Source organism: Nymphaea colorata, chromosome 11, assembly GCF_008831285.2.
Source record: "Nymphaea colorata isolate Beijing-Zhang1983 chromosome 11, ASM883128v2, whole genome shotgun sequence".
Lineage (NCBI taxonomy): Eukaryota > Viridiplantae > Streptophyta > Magnoliopsida > Nymphaeales > Nymphaeaceae > Nymphaea > Nymphaea colorata.
The window spans coordinates 1,652,160-1,671,646 of NC_045148.1; the positions used below are offsets into that span (position 1 = coordinate 1,652,160).

General features: G+C 40.0%; 1 protein-coding gene across 1 annotated transcript; it reads right to left on the bottom strand.

The window, feature by feature from the left end:
- Positions 1-11,623: 11,623 nt before the first annotated feature.
- On the bottom strand, positions 11,624-14,995 carry LOC116263887 (COP9 signalosome complex subunit 8). Its single transcript, XM_031643701.2, has 5 exons — positions 14,686-14,995; positions 14,187-14,266; positions 13,905-14,086; positions 12,196-12,303; positions 11,624-11,970 (listed from the first exon to the last, which is right to left on the bottom strand). Exons 1-5 carry the CDS (start codon positions 14,782-14,784, stop codon positions 11,831-11,833), a joined length of 609 nt encoding a protein of 202 aa, XP_031499561.1. The 5' UTR covers positions 14,785-14,995; the 3' UTR covers positions 11,624-11,830.
- Positions 14,996-19,487: the final 4,492 nt, after the last annotated feature.

The following is a 19,487-nucleotide window of genomic DNA, read 5'->3' on the forward strand; positions in this document are numbered from 1 at the left end:
TATCTCTCTACTTTAAGTCGATGGATGACCGAAACTCTGGCTTGAATTGACTCTGTGGCTTGAATTGAATTGATTCACTGAGCTCATGGTCCTTCCAAGAACGAAAGTTGACAAACTAGTCATATATTGAAGGAGAGGAGACTTCTTCCGATGCAGCGGTCAGGCTTATGTTCTGTGAAATTCAGATTCATATAATAGGAATTACTCTGCTTTGAAGCTACTTTAAGAGCAATAAATGTTAAAAAGTACTCATAAAGAAAAGGACCAACATTGAAGAGCTCTTGGAGAATCTGGCTCGCACACTATTTTTTTCACAAATCTACTTTTAAACGTGATAGAATTCAATACCAGCAATACGTTGAGCGCATATTTTCTTTACCTAAATTTGAAGACAAAGTGAAATTTTGAAAAAGAATTGTCGTCGACTCTTTCGTTGATGACAACCAGTTCTTGTAGCGAAATGCTTACCTTGTCCGTTATTTGAATGCATATCGCTCAGCTATTCTTTCTTAAACGTGGTGGAATAATATGCTTCACTGCTGGTAACATTAAGCCAATCCCTTCTCGCCTTCCTTCTTTTCCCTTTTCTTGGTCCTTTCTGAGTCCCTGTGCCCCTCCTCTTCCCCGTCCAAGGCTTCTACCTGCTCTTCCTTCTACCATGCTAGCTTTGGTCCTGCTGCCCCATAGCAAGCGCCCTCTAAGCCCACCCAACTGGCCTTTTTTATCTGACAATAGAAAGATCCCGCTGACCCAATGAAAGCACATTCTCGACAAAATCGATTCCAACAGTCCTGTTTCAAGAACACAATCGGTGGATAACTCTGAGCTTGATAATGCATCACTACAGAGCCATATTGTGGCACACCCACAGCCCGCTTGCTTTCTCAAGTCAGAAGCCACATACTCACTGATTATCTGTAATAAGCCAAAGCCGAAGTTCCCTTTCTTTAACATCTGCCTTTTGAATAACGGAGGAGAAGCAGTCCTCACATTTTCTCCAATTTTTCTCCGTCTCTGTCCTGAGGTTACATCTCCCTCTATTGTTCAAAATAAGAGTTCCGAACTACCCGAATTCCTCATTTGGCCATGTGAAAACAGATTCTCCAACATTTCACAACCCAACCTCTTATGTTGTTTGCTGCAATTTCTGACGCAAATTATGGATTCATGGATTTCCTCCTTGTTTGGACACAGAAATCCTCCAGCGTCTCACAATACACGGTCCAATGCATTGCATTTAACAATCCATCCTCTTTTGATGTTTGCTGCAAACCACCACTTAGTTTGCGCCAGTAGTTACGGATTCCTAGATGTTTCCGTGAGGATCTCTCCATCCTTGTTTGGACAGAGAGATTAGGACGGAGAAATCCTCCAGCATCTCACAGTATATGGTCCAATGCATGGCTTTGAACAATGTGTTTAATCATAACTGCTTGATGCAATGATCCAGATGGCCGAAGGATTTCACTTCCTCGTATATTAGGACGGGGAATCCTTCCTCTGTTCAATCTGGCAGAAATTATCATCTGCCAAACTTTGGTTGTCATATTGCAAAAGAAGAATACGTGATCTATGTCCTCATAGGTTCGGTTCTAGAGATGATCTAGGCTGCGCATATGATCTTCGCATGCCATGTAGGTGATCCAGGGAGCCCGTGGTTATGCATACCTGAGCCAGATCGATCTCTCTCTTGATATATGTATATAAAATCTGCCAATCAATCCCAAAAGTAGTTTTGATTTTTCTCTACAAACACTTACACAAAGGTGGTTTGATTTTCTTTTCCAAACTTGCTCCGAAAGAAAACCCTTTATCGAAAGCATACCCAAGTCACTATTTCACCAAACAGCATGCGGAAAGAGTTGTATGTGAGCTTAACTGAGCATGTGTTAGGCAACTCAAACTCCGCTCTTTGATATTCGAGATCAATCTGGAACAGAAAACCAATCGATCCGTTCATCCTACGAATTGAGCTCAAACCAAAGCTTAACCAGGTCAAGACAGATTCCAAGTTTGCAAATGACAATGCACACTTAGTTCGATTCTCAATGGTGCTCTGTTAGACTGCAAACATTGGCATGCATAACACTAAACTTGAAGGATATACTGCAAAATTGACTGTGGAGCCTGAGGTGAGGGAAAGGGGAGTGGTTAAGCCTCTTGCCAACCACCAACGAAGAAAGGATTTTGTAACCTTAGCCAAGTCCCATGGCTTCTAAAAATGTTATGATTTACTTTCCTGAGAAAAGAAAATCCTCAAACATTGAGCTTTGAAAGCTGATCAGACCCAATTCTTGTCAGGTGTGTTTGAGAGACGTGGATGGGTAACGAGCAAATTTTTCGAAACAATTTCGATGCAGCTATTTTTCTTGAGAAAGTGTGGCCATTCACATTTAAAAGACTAATGCAATGGAGAATAAGTTAGTATATGTAAAGCGTTTATATGCAAAATGCTCTCATAAATTTACTTATTCCTATATTAACACCTAATGGCAATGAAAGCTAGGATTTGATGTGTTGGTGCCTTTCAGTAAAAAATTTCCAACTCCGCCGCTAAATGCCTTGAAAATGGTCTTTAGTCAGCTGAGACCTGAATGACAAGAAAAAGGGGCCGGGTTTTAAAAAATGGCATATTAATGATCTTCTTCTACGATGTTCAATGATCTTCTACAACTTGAGAATTCTTAATCCCAAGTCAAATCCTGAATGAGCTGATAATTTTATGTAGACATGAAAACCTGAGCATTTTTTCAACATCTTTAGCATGAGTTCAAAGTTTTCCCAACGTCATTATCAACAATTCTTGGAGAACATCGCGATATCACCACAATAATTTCAGTATGACGCCATCCACAACGAAAATATAACGTTACGTTATTATCTGGAGATTTTTCTGATGTTTTCCCGAGATTTTCAAAAACTTCCGTTTGCATACTTTTAAACATGCCTTATTCTTTTTCCCCTACTTTCCTTTCTCTTTTTCGTTTTTTGCTGAAAACTTGTGCTAGGCATCATATCTCACTCTATACATGTCTTGATTGTCCTTTCTTATTTTCAAGTTTAGTTTTAAAACTTCTGAGTTTTTTTCTTTTAAAACATTTTCACTCTATATCATTTTAACGCTATATTCCATTGTGTACTCAGGCAAGTGAAACGAACAGGCAACATGAATTACTTTCTTTTTTTTTTTCATTTCTACAATTAAAAGAAAAAAAAAACACCTCCTAATAACTCAATTATACAGGCCACAACTTTTGCACGAATAGAAGGTCTTTAGTTACTAATACCCATTATCGGCGGGCCATACATACTGGCAACTTTGTCGGCAATCAACTTTACCGGCGGCCCATGTAGGTCGGGATCATCTGATTCAACACAACAAAATGCATTAGAGGTAGGATCCGATACATTAAAGTTCACAAAATCTTTGAACTATTTTCTTTTTAGTATTTATTTTAGCAAACCACTTTTCCCATAAACCCACAAGACAATATCCTTATGCTTTCAAGGTTTTGATTTAATTTGGGAGATAGGTGGTGGACCTATAGGTATATTATTTAACTCGGATATCGTGTTTGTCATCGTTTGCAGCTGCTTAGAGAAGTAACATATCGAGATGTGATAGATGTGATAGTGACCGCGAGATTCAAACCTTGGATTCCTTGGGTGTGAGCCATCTTGCTGCTCAGTTACACTATGCTTCTTGAGTCATTTAAACAAGCTTTTTTGCAAAACCTCAAGATCTCACTGAAACAAACTGAAGGATCTTAAAAAAAATACCCCCTTTCGAAACACTTTACTGATGGCAACATTTGAAAAATCTCCCACTCGTAAAAACAAATTAAACGAGAAATAGGAACTAAATTTATAGTCATGCCCTCATAGAGAAAGCCTTTTTGGATGATAAGAAATTTCTTGTGTAGATTGGAGATACACCAAGAAGAAAAAGTGAAGTTGTTTGTGATAAGATTAGTGACTTGGGTTGGGAAAGTTTAATCATTTAGAATCAATGGTGGTCTTTGTACTGTACACATGATAACAACAGTTTTTTATTCACCCAACCATGATAAGGTACATTGTCAAGATTAGTTTAATAACTTTTCTTTAGAAAAGCCCAACACAAGCAACATACATATTGACTAATTTGCAAAACCTTATACGACGCTAAGGTGGAGACCATGCTGGACACTATGTGGTAGTAGCGGAGCATACATTTCCATACTCATACTTAGGCAGGAAGTTTTTTGCATGGTAAAATTATCAATGCATGTAATAGATAAGTTTTAGTAGAATAAAGGTCCCATTTTTTTGCGTGAAGAGTTTTCGAATTCAATGAAAAATGTATGGTAAAATTTCATGTGTTTGATGCTGTAAGAAAAAACCATACAAACTTGAAAAAAATCCACATTATACAATATATTTTTTTGTGCATCAAAAGGGGGGGGGGGGGGGCGCTATCAAATTCTAACTAATAGATCTTTTAAAAGTATTATAATCTATCTGAGTGGTTAAAATTTAAAAATTTATTGTTAAGAACATAAAAACTATTATTGAAAGCATATGAACCATTGTTGCAACATGAGCCATCGTTCATCTTCATGTGATTAGTAATAGATTTTAAATTTTTAGTCGTCTAACATTGAATTGGGCGGATTAAAATTCTCTATTCTGATTAAACAAAACAGTTTGGACCGCTTGAACTCAACTAACTTCGGTGGGTCTGAAACGTTTAAGATAGAGAGAGAGAGAGAGAGAGAGAGAGAGAGAGAGAATGGAATGTAGGGGAAAATGATTCACCAAGCGATGCGACCTTTTCAGTTACTCGTCTTCCTCCCAGGTAGAGAGCAAGAGTGGTGTTCTTATCGAACAGTTCCTCACTTTCTTCTCCCTCTTTAGTAAACGACATGACCTCCACAAAATGTTTCAGAAGTCAAAATGCTTCCGTTCCGTCTGCTTGTAGTTTTCTCTTTTTTCTCTCTCTACAACAAAGCTCGCTCTCTCTCTCTCTCTCTCTTTATGGCAAGCCATTTCTCTCACTAAAATTCTTTAAAATCTCTCTCAAACGGCAACTCTGCTTCTTCTTCTTCTCTCTCTCCCCTCTGAATCCCGTGCACGCTTTCTCTCTCTATATCTCCAAGAAACCAACATCCACCTTTGCCCTTCTTTTCACAACGTCCTTGCTCTCGCCAAAATTTTCTGAACTTCTCTTTCCCCTCTCTATTTCCCTCGCCCCTCTTCGTTACTCAAACGACTCTCTCTCTCTTTCTCTCATGGCGCTAGTAGGCCCTCTGATGGCCCATCAACCCTCGCCGCAGTTCCTCAAAAGCCACCCAACGGCAACAACCATCTGCTCCAGCCACAACCGTTCCTCCTCCTCCCTCGCCGCCGCCTCTCTCCCCCAACCATCCGGCCTCCCTCCTCCTTCCTCCGTCGCGTTCATCCTATCGGACTCGGACGTTGCTGCCGCTCAACATCTGCTCCACCTGAGCAGCGATACCGACGCCGACGATGCCTCCCACAATTTCAGTGGTCACCCCGCCGAAGCCACACCCACCGCCACCTGCCAGATCTCAAGGGGGGGCGACGATTCCAACTCCGCTGCCCCGGCTCCCACCAGCCGGAAGCGCCGGTTCGCGTCCATCTCTGCCATCTATTCTCGAACCAAGCCGTTGAAGACCTGGAAAGTCGGCTCCTGATCCTTCTCGTCTTTGTGCCCTCCTTCCTGCGTGAGATGCCAACAAGCAGCGAGAGCGGTCGCCTGCGTTTCCCCTTGTCTCGGTCGCCGGAGAAACGTCCGCCAACAGAGCTCGTCCTCGTACTGTAAGAAGCCGCCTCGACGTGTTCTGCACCGTCAAAAGATATTGGTATTTACCGTTTTCCTTTCTCAGAGACTGGTGTTGCCCATCTCCCTCTCTCTTTGTATAGAGCCAAGAATAAGTATTCGACATGAGACCATTTTGTGGCTTCTCCTCTCCCTCTCTGTGTGCGCGCGCGGGGCCGTGCTTGATTTAGCCTGTGTGTTCGGGGAATTGAGTTTCTTGAGTAATTAACTGCTGAATCAGAAAGAAAACATTCTTGATTATAGGTTTCAGGCCGTGTTTGGAGATTGGGATGGACGCATGTTTCTTTCTCTGTAGCAGATAGGTCCACCAACTTGGCACCGAATACGTGCTGCCACAGCGGTTAGCTGATTGATGGGTCCTCCTGACCTAGTGGCTCAGATCTTACTTCTGTCATTTAGCCACCCCTTTTTAGATAACTTAGTCTTGAACTTCATCTTCATCTTCTTCATCATCATCATCGATGGTGAACCCAAATGTAGTCTTGACTTACTGTTACACCTTGTCATGCATACTAGCGAAGCCTTTTATGTGTTGAAGCTAGCGGCTCTTTTTTTTTTTTTTTCATATATGTATTCGAGGTTTGAATATTTCTACTGTAAATTATTAAACTTGGCTTCTGAGTTGGATAGATCCTCAGGAACTAGCTGGGCTTCATAAGTTCTTGTTGTTATCTAATAATTGTTCTCCAACAACCGATTATGGAGCCCCAGAAACTATCGCTCCCCATCGTCGTTCCCTCCTGATTCAGGAATCGTAACTGCGGGAAATTTTTCTATCAACGTCGATCACGCACTTCAATTCATGAGCATATATACTCGATCGCGGTGAATCGAACTTCTTTTTCCTCAACGAAATTTTTTCTTGTGTTTGAGAAAGATGAAACTATTCATTTTGTGCCCTTATCAGCGGGAAAATCGAGCAGCAACGCTTCATTCGAACGCCATTCTTCACGAAACGAATCGCTTGATTAAAATCCGTTTGACGAAGAGAACGAGGAGGATCGATGGTAGTATGTCTACGGGAAGCTTTCATTGAAGGAGCTAGTTGCTCATTATGGGTAGTTCATTTCATTTCCTAGGTGATCGTTTCCCACTTGATTTTTTCCGCTCGCAAGCCAATCAATCTCATTCTCCTGTTCTCATTTCCAGTAGGGGAGGTCTTGGGAGGTAGGAATTTTTTATGAAGAACAATTTTTTATATAGATTATATAAAAAATTTGTAGAACTTTATTGTTCCATCACTTCAGTGTTCCTTAACGTCACGTGTAACACCACTTTCTTCTTCGTCTGTCCCGCCTCATGATTCCCTACGCATTTTTCATGTGGATTCTTATTTTTTCTTTGATCTCCTGCTTCTTAGGACTCACTTCCCGCTTCCACCTCTCTCGCATTCATTTTGTAATATGTAGGAAAATGGTGGGGATGGTAGAGCATCTTCTCGTAGGCTTTGCTACGTCCTGACCATGCAAGTACGCGTGCGGTGCTCATGAGACACCGATTTACCATGCATGATTCAATATTTACTTCATGCTGAGCTGCTCTGATGATGCATAGAGAAAAAAAGAACGAGAGAGAGAAAGTCGAATTTGTTACATATACACAAGGAATTTAGTTTTCAACAACTATTAATCTGATTGAAGACTCTGTCCTTAAACAGTTGCTTTATAAAATGTTTAAAGAGGAGCACGGGATGAAGAGAAAGATGAATAATAAATACGCACATGTATGTACCCCTGGATAGGCCAACATGAAGTCTGAAGACGATGCTAGAAAACGCATCCAGATCGACCCTCCCTAAAGACATGAAACCCTGGCCCATCGGTAGAGGCTCTTTTCATCTAGGGAGTTGATCTCCATGCACTATTGAACATTCAAATTCCTTTGTCCAACTTGGTATATATATATATATATATATATTTATTTATTTATTTATTGATATCACTAGAATTCGAAATAAAAACTGACTTTTTACCAACAATATCTTGACCATTTTGCCAATCCTTCACATATAAATTCACTTCAATTAAGACTAATAATCGTGCGTACACATGTTGGTGAACTTATCGTGGCTGATACCCTTTTATCTTTGGAGTTTTACATTCATGAATCACCTGCCTTTTATAAAAGTCGTAGCAATTGATCAAAATAACTTAATGAACTTAAGAGCTTTATTCCATCAATGCACAAACATTTACGTAAAATGGCAACATCAGCCTTCACTAAAACCGTGGCTGGAGAAAGCGGAAAGCAGGGCGTAAAGAGAACAAATAAAAAACTAACAGGGAAATAGAAGGGCCACCTGTCGTGTAAAATCCAGACGGCCTAAGCCCTTTACGTCCTCCCAGAGATGGCTTGCAGGGGACGCCTCCTTACCGCCGTCTGAGTCTTAGTCGCCATCTCCCTTTTCTCTAAGATTCGATGGGATGCCGTGGCGGGGATGACCCCCACCGCGCCTGTCTCTAAGATCAACCATATTGTTAACAGATTTTTGCAGTGTGGGATAAACTTAGAGAAGAAAAACCATCATGTGGTTTGGAAATACGTTATGTTGTCCTTTTGCTCGTAGAGTTTTAAGAATTCTAAATATGAGAAAAAGAAATATTTTTTTCATTTTAAAGTGATGGACTTTTATTAAGACTCCAATTCAATTTGTGCAATGGCCTTGTGACACAAATACAATTTCTATAGTTTCTCTTTTCTCTTACATAGACAAAGAATTCCTCATTTGATGAGATCGTAGACATCTACCTTCTTCAAGTGCAGTTAATAGTTTTTACAAAGCATTTTTTTTTATGGGCACCAGATGGTGAAGGATGTTTCTCTGTACATCGTGTTTACAACTTATTTCAACCTTCTAGTGATGACTGGTTTCCTCATACTCTCTTTTGGGATGGGGGCCTTACTCAGCGATCCAAAACTTTTGTCTGGCTTATTTTGTTTGATTATATTCTGACTTAGAATACCTCAAAAGGTTTGGTTTTCATCTTGCGAGCAGGTGCCCATGATATTGTTGTGCCCAAGAAACTACCACTCACCTGTTGTGGTTTTGTTGTGAAGTGTTTCACGATTCCTATGCACTTAACTTTCTATTGAAGTCACAAACACATACACAATTTGAAACCTAATCCATAGATCAATTAGAGTGAAAAACAAAAAAAATGACGTACTATTTGGAGAATTTAGTTGTTTACATTTTGGTAGGTCAATTGAAGCTCCAAGAATGATAATATTTATAGGAATGAAGTCATCTCAATTCAGTGTATACCATCCTTCATTTTGTATAATGTTTGGTTAATTTCTGGTACTTATGATTACAAGAATTAAGAGCTGAGTCTTATATGTAATCTTTGTTTTTTCGTGAGACTTATATTAATGTCATTCTCCATTCTGTTTCCTCTCTCTCTCTCTCTCTCTCTCTCTCTCACATTCTCTATCTCTGTGACAATGAAAGGCTGCCCAACATCCATCCCTCTTACAACGAACGGCCGCCCAGAATACCTATTCCAGCGGCAAAAGTGAGGGTGTGTTTTGTTTCACTGTAGATCACGATGATCTACGTCACATCTGTAGATTTAAAGTTGGAAGCTCTTTTTATCCAATCTTAAGTTCATGGTTTTTAACACGCGGATTTATAAGATCCACGTTACGAAGATATTGACAAACACATTTTTAATGCAACTTCGGAAGATATTCAAGTTTTGGCATATGATGCATCTTGAATGTTGATCGTCACTGCAATGACTTCAAAGGTTCTGACAAAGTTATCCTAACCTCCCTGTCGTCATCTCTGCCTCTCTCTCGCTCTCACATGCAATAGCAACTGGAACCCCACCATTGATTCCACCTTCAGTACGCAGACGATTCGGTTCTGTGTAATGAGCAGATATGAGGAATTCAGCTGTAGAAACGAAATTACCAGAGCAATTTTTTGCTTGTTTTGCAAGAGAGGCAGCTTTACTATGCCCATTATTCTCCATACCATACCACGTATACTTGCTATGCAGAAGACAGCCCCAAGATTTCGTGTAAGGGCAATTCTGCTGACATTAAATGAAGGTATGATTCTAATATTGAAGCCACCATAACCATATAGCGTTGCTAGATGAAATCCATCGATTGCAAAATCTTCTGTCGCAACAATGAAGGTATTTTTGTCCCATACTTCCTTGAGAAAAAGATCCGGTCAGACAAAAAAGAGAGGGTTCATCAGCAAGAGTTGAATTACGGATGAATGGAAAAACAGGCAGAAGGTTGATGGTTTCTGTCGATGGAAATGAGGGCTTCGAAGCCCTCTTCTCCTGCTGGAGAAAGACTTCCAGGCCTTCTTTTCCGGCGGGGCCGCCGGAAGAAAAAAAGCCTTTCACATGCCATGCAGAGGGTCAGAGGGAAAGAGAGGAGAAAGAACCTTCGGACTCTCCGTGACGAGGCCGCTTCTGGCCATCGAGAGAGAAGAGAGCAGCTAAAGAAGTTGGGTCGCCATGGCGCGCGCGCGCGAGAGAGAGAGAGAGAGAGAGAAAGCTCAGCATGTTGAGGTTGGAGCTGCATTGTTAGGTGTACATGGTTTTTGCAATTGCCAGATCCCTACAGGAGTCCAGTGAGAGTATAATTTATGAGTCAGCAATATCAAGTTCCACTATACTGGACTTGGGATGAAGATTCATCCAAAGGGACGCCTTCTAAATGCAACTACTTCTTAGAAAATAGACGACCAGCTATATGGTTGGTTGGAAGAAGAAAAAGAAGACATTTTAGCATTGATCGCCATTGAAAGCTTATGATAGAACTTTATGATTTGCCCGAAAATTTAGCCAGTTATAGACTTTTAGTTGTAGTGATGAACATTGTGCTTCTCAGAGGAAGCCAAAAGCAGATGCAATATAGTTACATAATGTTTTTATGGTTATGTCTTTTACAATGTTATTCCAAACTTCGGCGTCAAGTATTTATTTTATTTTATAAATGTAATCACATTTCTGGAAAATACCTGCTGGGTGGTTAGGTTTTAAAATCGTATTTTAAAACACAAAAACGTGCTGTTAAATCAGTTCTTTCTATGCTTAAATAAGACCGGGATAGCAACCTGAACAAAGACCAGAATTTAAAAAATTTTCATGAATTTTAATCATTGGTTTTTCACTTCGCGTAGGATCAGCAGAAAATAAACTATTATATAATTCTTCTTAAACAAGGCTCTGAATTTTCTACAATGCATGCAAATCTTTTTCTAAAAAAAGAAAAGCCCAAAATGACGAAATTCCATCTATTTTTCTTATTTCTGTGGGATAAGGCAAAACATGTGTAAGGCAACGTTTGACTATGCTTTGGCTCTTAGACAAAGGACTCTCCCCGTCAAAAGGTTCAAAACGTTTGTCCAAACTGAACCATCCCCCTTATGTAGGGCCTGTTCCCCACTCACTTGTCAAGTATGAGAGTATTTAAATTTTCCTATAATAAGCGGGACAAAACTTTTGATAGACAAACTTTGCCAGAAAAAAATTTTCTATGACAAATCTTCTGCCTTCATTTAAACAGCAATTTAAGAGCTTGATCTTCGATGCCCACTTACACATAAAAATGTTCTATTTTCGTACCTTTTTTTTGTTCAAAAAGGAAGAGCTCTGGGCCGATTGTTACCGAGGGGATCGTGTTTTCCTTCTCTCCCTTCTACGTACGTGTCCATCTATAAGTCGAGAGAGCTGTGATATTACCAGCCTCTCGCAGCTTATTCGACTTTCTTGACGATGAAAAGCAGTTCTCTCTGTCATCCATACCTGTCACAACTAATCTCTCTCCCATCCCCTCTTTTCGTAAGAACCAATGTCGTCAATTCATTAAAGAGGAAGTGAGGAAAATCAAGTTGCGAAAATAATAAAAACAGACTTGGTACACGCGCATAAAATCGTAAGCAGAAAACCAACTCTTCTCAACAATATCCCGGTCCAAGTTTCACACCGTAATGTTTTGACCCCAACTGAAACATCCAGGAAGTCAGTGCTCCAGGTGGAAAACATACTCCGTCAAACTCTGCAGTTTACCAGGATCCAGTTTCTGCTCACTGACCACCGGCATTTTCTTCACTGTAAGCATCTGCAGAGTTGGGTCTATACTCCAGCCATGTTTCAGAGCATCTGCATAGAACATGGTGCACCAATAAGCAAGCACAGGAAAGAAAATCAGGAGTCGTCCTCGAAGTAACAAACCATGTTTAAACCCTTAAACAACCTGGCTCATTGCAAGTGTCAACAAAGATCAAAATGCTGGAACGAGCATCCGATTATATTGAAGGAAGAATAGGGGACATGCATCTAATTGCGACACATTTATTATCAAGCAAAACAGAGAAAGATGCCTACATTTTGTGGCGTCGTCTTCACTCAACCCAAGAAACCGAGCTGTATCAGCAACACTTATGGTCGAATAAGCATTCAAGAGTAGCTGAAATATCCTGTTCCTGTACCTCTCTGCAAGATACAAATCATGATCTTCATAATGGAAGGAGGAAAATGAAGAATGAATACTATCAGATAATGAGGTGTAGAACATGTATGTGTCAATACATCTGCACGGATGCAGGTGTGTTCACATGGAAACAAAATAAGAACTAGGAAAAAACGAAAAAAAATGGACACGGCACAATGTGAATAAGAAAAGAAGCACAAATGAAAGGAAAAAAGTTACACAAAAGTTACAGAAACTAAACATGGAGGTTTGATAGGCTTTTGCTTTTCCAAAGGTTTAGTAGCAATAGCAAACCATTTTCTCAATGAAGGGTTACACAACCGACAGTTTTTGAATTATGAAGCTACAAATGATTAGTCATATTCCATTTTAGTAAGGAAAGTATATGTTCCAAAGAGACTACAAACTACAAAGCATTTCCCTGGTGATATTTCTGTTTGCTCATCATGAGAAGAGCATAATTCTGAAAGTAATTTGTGAAATTTAATGGTTGGGACCATATTCATTCTCGAAATATGATTCATTTCCAAGAGCCTATCCATGTTTTTGTGCCTTCCAAACTTAAGATCATAGCTGCAAATATCGTTTCTCGGGTTTTTATCGGTGAGGTTTTTCTCGGGTATTTATTGGCAAAGTTATTGTTTTGGAAAAAATCAAGGAAAATTTGGAGTTTTTTTTTAAATAAAAAAACAACTCGATAGCAAATGAAAGTGAAAGAACAAAAGGAAAATGGGTCAAAAGAGGGTTGACCACAATACGGATGACAGTAAACGAAGGTTTTCTAACCTCTCCATGCAGCATCCCCTGATTGCCTTAAGGAAAGCCTAATTCTCCACCTTTTTCTCACTAACTCCAAATGGTTTTCTCTTTTTCTTTCCCCGAACAAGCATGTGCTTTCCATTCTGATCCAGTTAAAGGAACTTGTCCATTACATGCTGATGTTATACTTCCATCACCGGTTTGGTTCATTCACATTGTTTCATAAACAACATAACATTCTCCTCAATGCCCTTCAAGCTTGTCATAATCCATATGCATAAATTTAGTATCTCAGCATTAGCTCTTCATCTTCTTTACATGAACGTTTTTTTGTACACAATGACACCAAAGCCTAATTCATCAATGTCGTTTTCAACGTTTTAAATGTCAACTGCCTACGCTTCTAATATACAATTCAAGGTCCACAATTATGTTTTTTTTTTCTCCAGACACCCTAGACAATTTCCTGTTCAAACTTGAAACAAACAAAAAAATAGCCGTCTCTGTATACTAAAATTGCATAACGACATCACTCAATGAGCATAAACATTTGAATTTTGGGAATGCAACTTGTACTACGCTTATCATATGAATAAGAAAAACTTGTGGGTTCGCTGTATGGAAAAATAGGAGTTCTATCGGATAACAATAAACATATCCCAATTACAACCTAGGGGCACAAAGTTGGAACAACATAATTGTAGGAAGCATAAAAAAATGCATAAGCAACAGCTCAATTACCTACAACCAACGAAAAGAATATACAACAGTCTGCAGTGATAACAGACATCGTTACTGCAGTTAGGAAACTCATTCATAACAGGAGCAAAGTCACGAAACATGCCTGTCAATGTGGATACAAGGGCCTGAATGTCTGGGCTCCAATCAAAACCATGAAAGGCTTCGTACACGCCAGCATAATCACGAGTCCAAAGACGCTGGCCGATTGCCCAGACAGCGACAAGCTCAGGCTGGCCTTCCTTAGTTGAGTTTGGGATACATTTCCATAGAAATCTGGCACTATTCCTGCACGGAGAAACTTCGATTGATTTAAAAACTAGCAACAAAAGGAAGAAACATTTTTCTTACTGCAAGAAAGATTAGAGTAACAGAAGTACATACTTACATATCCTGCACCAGCATGTAACCCAGGAGATGAATAGCATAAGGCCACTCATCCACATAGGAGATACCTTGGGAAGCGACCTGATCCGCCATTGGAGAAATCAGAGACCATCCAAAATCCAAATGAAAAAATGAAAACCCAAAACCTCCCGAGGACAATGTAAATGAAGAGCAAAAGAATCCTTGAGTGACATAAAACGAGGCCACGAAGTCGGACTTCAAAACCTAGGATTGCTATTGCGCGTTCTCATTTCTCACTTCTAAAATAAATTTAGGGACTGAAAGACCACCACAGAGATATTTCAAACGGAAACCCCAGGCGAGAGCGGAACCCGCTTCCGCAAGTCCGACCGCCGGGATGAGGAGCAGCATCAATTCACACGCTGATACAATGAGAACCGTTCCAAAAGCACGGTAGCAAAGCAAATAGGAATTCCAAACCTCAGTACATAGGATTCGCAACAATAAGCACGGGAGAGAGAGAGAGAGAGAGAGAGCACCTGGAGGCGTAGCTCGTCGCAGATGTCCGCGATCTTATCGTAAGACCTGGAGGAAACAGCGTCCTTCAGCGGCGTCAGGTCCAGAGAAGAAGACGCCATCTCCGCCCTCTTCCTCTCTTCTCCCTAAACCCTTCGTCCTCCTTAGCAAGGGGTTTCTCCTTTTCACCTTCCGGGCTCCCTCCTCCTCCTACGGTCCTACCTGATACACACCTTCCCGCCGTCTCGTCTTCCCTCTGCCCCCTTTCTTCCGTCCCTCGTCTCGTCTGCGGCCTCTGCTTTCTGATTCGGATCGAGAACCAATGAATTGGATCGCGATGTCGTCCAGCGCTCTTCTTTTATTCTTTTTGATGTTTATTAGGGGAATCATCTCATCTTCCACGTAAAAACTCTAAAATCGGTTTCCTCTCGCTCGCTTCATGTTTAAATAGATCTACGCACAGGACATATGGTTCACTGTTTGCAATTGAAAAGAACAACACATTAGAACGTAACGGCAACAATGAAATTCAATTCCTTAAATATGATCCGCTCCACGACCTCTCACTTTTGGATAATGGATTGAGTTAGGATTACTTTACCCTGCACTGGGATCTTCCCTTGGACAAGTGGGATCGGTCCATCACAATTTAGAGTCGACTCGGTTTTTGAAGCAGAAGAACCAAACTGACCTTCCAAGGATTTTAAAGTTCCTTCTTAATATTAGACCATTTATATGAACACTGCCATTATTTATGAACTGCTTTAACTTATTGAGATGCCCAAAATAATGACAAAATTTGAAAAAAAAAAATTCCAGTTTCTACATCGATCCAACATAAGTTCTCATAACTCTTTTGTTCTTGATTAAAGAAAGACCATCAACTATGCTTTCTGCATTTTCCATTCTAGAAGGAACGATTATGCTCTGAGCCGAATTTAAGAACGAGAAAGCACAGTTTCTACCAAAAGCTCCTCATCTTGTTAACACCTTCAGTTGCGTGCTCCTCATCTGGCTTGCGCTAAATTCTATATATTTTGTCAATGTTTGGTTGGTCCTGCATTGATTTTTTGTTCACAACGCAATTTCAATTCATTGGTTGTATAATAATCCAGAGTACCAAAAGAGATGGGAAAATCTCGTCCTATCAATGAAACTGTACACACAAAAAGGTAGAATATATACATATATAGATATATAGGCATATCATGAGAGCAGGGACAAAGAAAAATTATTGTTTTCTTGAATCAGATGGAACAAACAAAGGCACCGAGAAGCACCTGCTTCTGCAGGGCTCCAAATCGATCAGCCTTGGTTAATGAACTCAAGAAAAATGGAAGAGGAAGAGCTAAGGAAAGAAAGGGTTAAGCCAAAAGGCATGACATCATGCAATGTATCACCGGCCGGCCGGCCGGCTAACCTGAGCTAACCTAACCTAACAAAGTCTTGGGCTGGATGCAATGGGGAAATTAGCCTTTCTCATGGAGCAACGCAATCGGACACCTTATGGAAACTCATAGTAGTGGTACCAACTGCGCTCGTCCTCACCCTCACCCTCAAATTCTGCATGCCAATGCTCACGTTCATCAGACCAGTGGTGATGCTCCTCCTCTTCTTCTTCGCATTCTTCGCACTCATGGTGGTGCTCCTCTTCCTCTTCCCATTCATGGTGGCGGTGCTCCTCTTCTTCTTCGCATTCCTCGCACTCATGGTGGCGGTGCTCCTCCTCCTCTTCGCATTCTTCACACTCATGGTGACGGTGCTCCTCCTCCTCTTCGCATTCTTCACACTCATGGCGACGCTCTTCCTCCTCGTGGTGGTGGCGCTCTTCCTCCTCGCATTCTTCGCACTCATGGTGATGCTCTTCTTCCTCGCACTCTTCGCATTCGTGGTGAAAACGCCACCACTTTTGATCGTGAATTGGCTGGCTGTCTGCCGTCACATTGCTCATCCTAGTGATGTTGTTAATGATGTTGGTCATGTTGACCTGAACTGTTTCCACTTTGGGGACGTCCCTTAGTTCTCTTCCTCCATTGGCAGCACACAAGAACAAGGCCGTGGATAGTAAGAGAGGAAGAAGAGACATGGTTGCTCACTAGATTAGATTGAACAAGGAAACCAGATGGATAGAGTAAGGACATAGGAGATATCATGGATTTATATAGACGGCGAGACCAACTTGCGATTTATTTATGCACTCCTTCGGTCCATGGTTGTTCAACTAGTTTTCCAAATAGAGCAGTTAAGAAAGGTTAGCGATTATGATAAATATTTGATATACACCTATCAGCGTTCGTAGTCATTAGTTTATTTTTAATGTTGCATGCGTTATGATTCCTTCAAGAAGACTAACACTTTCTCAAGATATTGCACACTGATGTTGGCGAATCCCATATAATATTTAGTTCGAAACTAGCCAATTCTGGAATAATGGTCAGGATTTCTTGATTACCTACTACTTTTCCATGCACATTTCATTAGTTTTGAGTTCACGTTAAGTCCATATATACTTGCATATTGTTTCAATTCGTGGTTCATTTGGCAATGGGAATTGATGCTTGCATATTTGGAATTCAATCTATGTGTGTATTCCCCCATAAACGTGAAGATTAGATGACTGAATTTTTTGAGATAAACCACATTTTTGTTAGGAAAAGACAAATAATAATTTATTGGCATATATATGCCCCCCCATTTTCTGATTTACTAGAAATAACGCACATTTTATGGATTTTGAATGAATATGGACTTTAATGGCATGAGGATAGGAGATTATGGTCTCTGTGGATAAATTTAAGCCAGTTATGTTGCATTTAGGTATGTGATAAGCAGGGATGCAAAGGCAAGAGCAGTCTTCCATGTTCAATTAGTGGCGAAGTAAGTTCAGACTAATGAGATTGCCGATTTAAGTATAAGCCACAAACAGGTATCAAATGGGGTGTCAGTGGATTTGATTTAGATCTGATATCTGACAGAAATACTTCAAACAAGTCAGATACGGAAAAATTTTAGCATCTGATTGAGAAATCGGATTGGATTCGCATCTAAAAAATGGCATTCAATTGAATAAATATCCAACCACATCTGAATTCATAAGTGAATTTGGATTTAGTTTTAAACAAGTGTCCTATATCCAATATCAGTACATTTTGGAAAATGGATCTTAACATATAATAATGTGGTTTGGATTCGGCAGCATATTTAGTATTCATATTTGGATATGAAAATGCTGGATCTGTTATCCAAACACCTTTCCGTTGGATCCCAGATCTCATTGTACCCAAGTCAGATCCATGTTCTTGAGAAATAAGCTTGATCGGAAAAATCATGTCATGTGGCATATTTTGTTCTATAAACCTTCAATCTGGAGGGCTTTGAATCTTGAAACCTATGTTCCATATGATGAGCCAATGTAAAAATGTGGAATTACAACAAACAGATCTGGCTGTGCTTCTTTAGCAAGGTGTCTTAACCTCTGATTAGCATATTGAGACACAGGAGCTGCAAGCTTGAACATGTCAAGCACCAGCTCTGGTAACAAATTGACAAGAACTTCTTGTGATTATGTGTTCATCTGTTCTAAAGATTTATCTCGAAAGGCTGACTCTTTTGTGATCATCCAAAGAAAAAACCGAACTTGTGATCATGCCAAGAGATGAACCTTGTGTATTAGAACCCTGACTTGCTTGCAACTTGAAATTCAAGTCCAACCCTTTACCCAGGTGAACGAAGCTCTTGTCAGCCAAGGGGTTGGACCTGATTAATTTAACCCGATTAGATTAGTCTGTTTAATTACTTTTATTGGTCAACTAATATGTATTATAATCCAAGTATTCTCGTTAGCAGATTTATATTTTAGTCCCTGTTTATGGTCCAAAGAGCAATGCTTACTATTTCATTGGTGAAATACCCAACCATAAACTAACATCTTAATTTCTTTTCATTTTCAGCCCGGCCTTTTAGATGTCATGAACGTCTCGGGTTGGTATGATCCAAAACGGCATGTGTTAATGGAAAGTAAACCAAACTCTCTTCAAGTTGTAACAATGTGAATATGATCAAATTCACTGAGCTTTATCTCCAATAATAAACTAGTTTGGCTTAAACTGGCAAGCGTTTGCCCACCCTCAGCTTTCCGAAACATACACACACGCACCCACACACACTAAAAAGTCCACTTAGGAGTCGTTTGATTGCAGGGACATTCTGTCAGTGGCCCATGATTAGGACATGTTCATAGAACATTAGCTCTAGTAAGGGATGGAAGCAAGGGGCCGGTAGGGGCCCTAGCCCACCTTGATTAAAAAATATATATATATATATCAAATTTTATGTATAAATTTTTTTAAAAAAAAAAGTTTAACCTAGATAAAATTTTGAAAACTTATATTTCGGTCTTGTTAAAATTTTGAAATTATAGTTTGGCTCTTGCAACGAAAAATTTCTAGCTCTACCCTTGCTTCTAATAATTCATGGGCTGGCTCCAATTTTTGGGTAGTTTCTTGAAACACTCGCAAAATATCTTTACTACCAAACAACCCCTAAGAGTTATGCGTAGCCGAAAGCAGGTTTCATTGTGTCTGCAGTGTCTCAATAGATCAGGGTTCAGAGTGGCCTGTTGGACTTGGGTGATGAAAGCTGCTCTGATTTTGAAAATAATTAGGTTAAGAACTTTGTGTTGAAAAAAGAGGCTAGCTATCTGGTTTTGTGGAGATTAGCTTATATAAAGTATATTTGAGGAAAAAGGCTAACAACTCTACTCTAGCTTTGAATATTAGCTTTGAGAACTTTGAGTTGCAGAAGACAAGAAGTGGACAGTAGTCAA

What these genes read in the sequence shown, in the direction of transcription:
- LOC116263887 (XM_031643701.2), bottom strand. Translation starts at nt 14,784, where the DNA reads ATGGCGTCTTCTTCTCTGGACCTGACGCCGCTGAAGGACGCTGTTTCC. An exon ending in GCGACGAGCTACGCCTCCAG is followed by an intron (nt 14,267 to 14,685) that starts GTGCTCTCTCTC and finishes ATGGCGGATCAG; the next exon opens with GTCGCTTCCCAAGGTATCTC. An exon ending in CCTTGTATCCACATTGACAG is followed by an intron (nt 12,304 to 13,904) that starts GCATGTTTCGTG and finishes TGTATCTTGCAG; the next exon opens with AGAGGTACAGGAACAGGATA.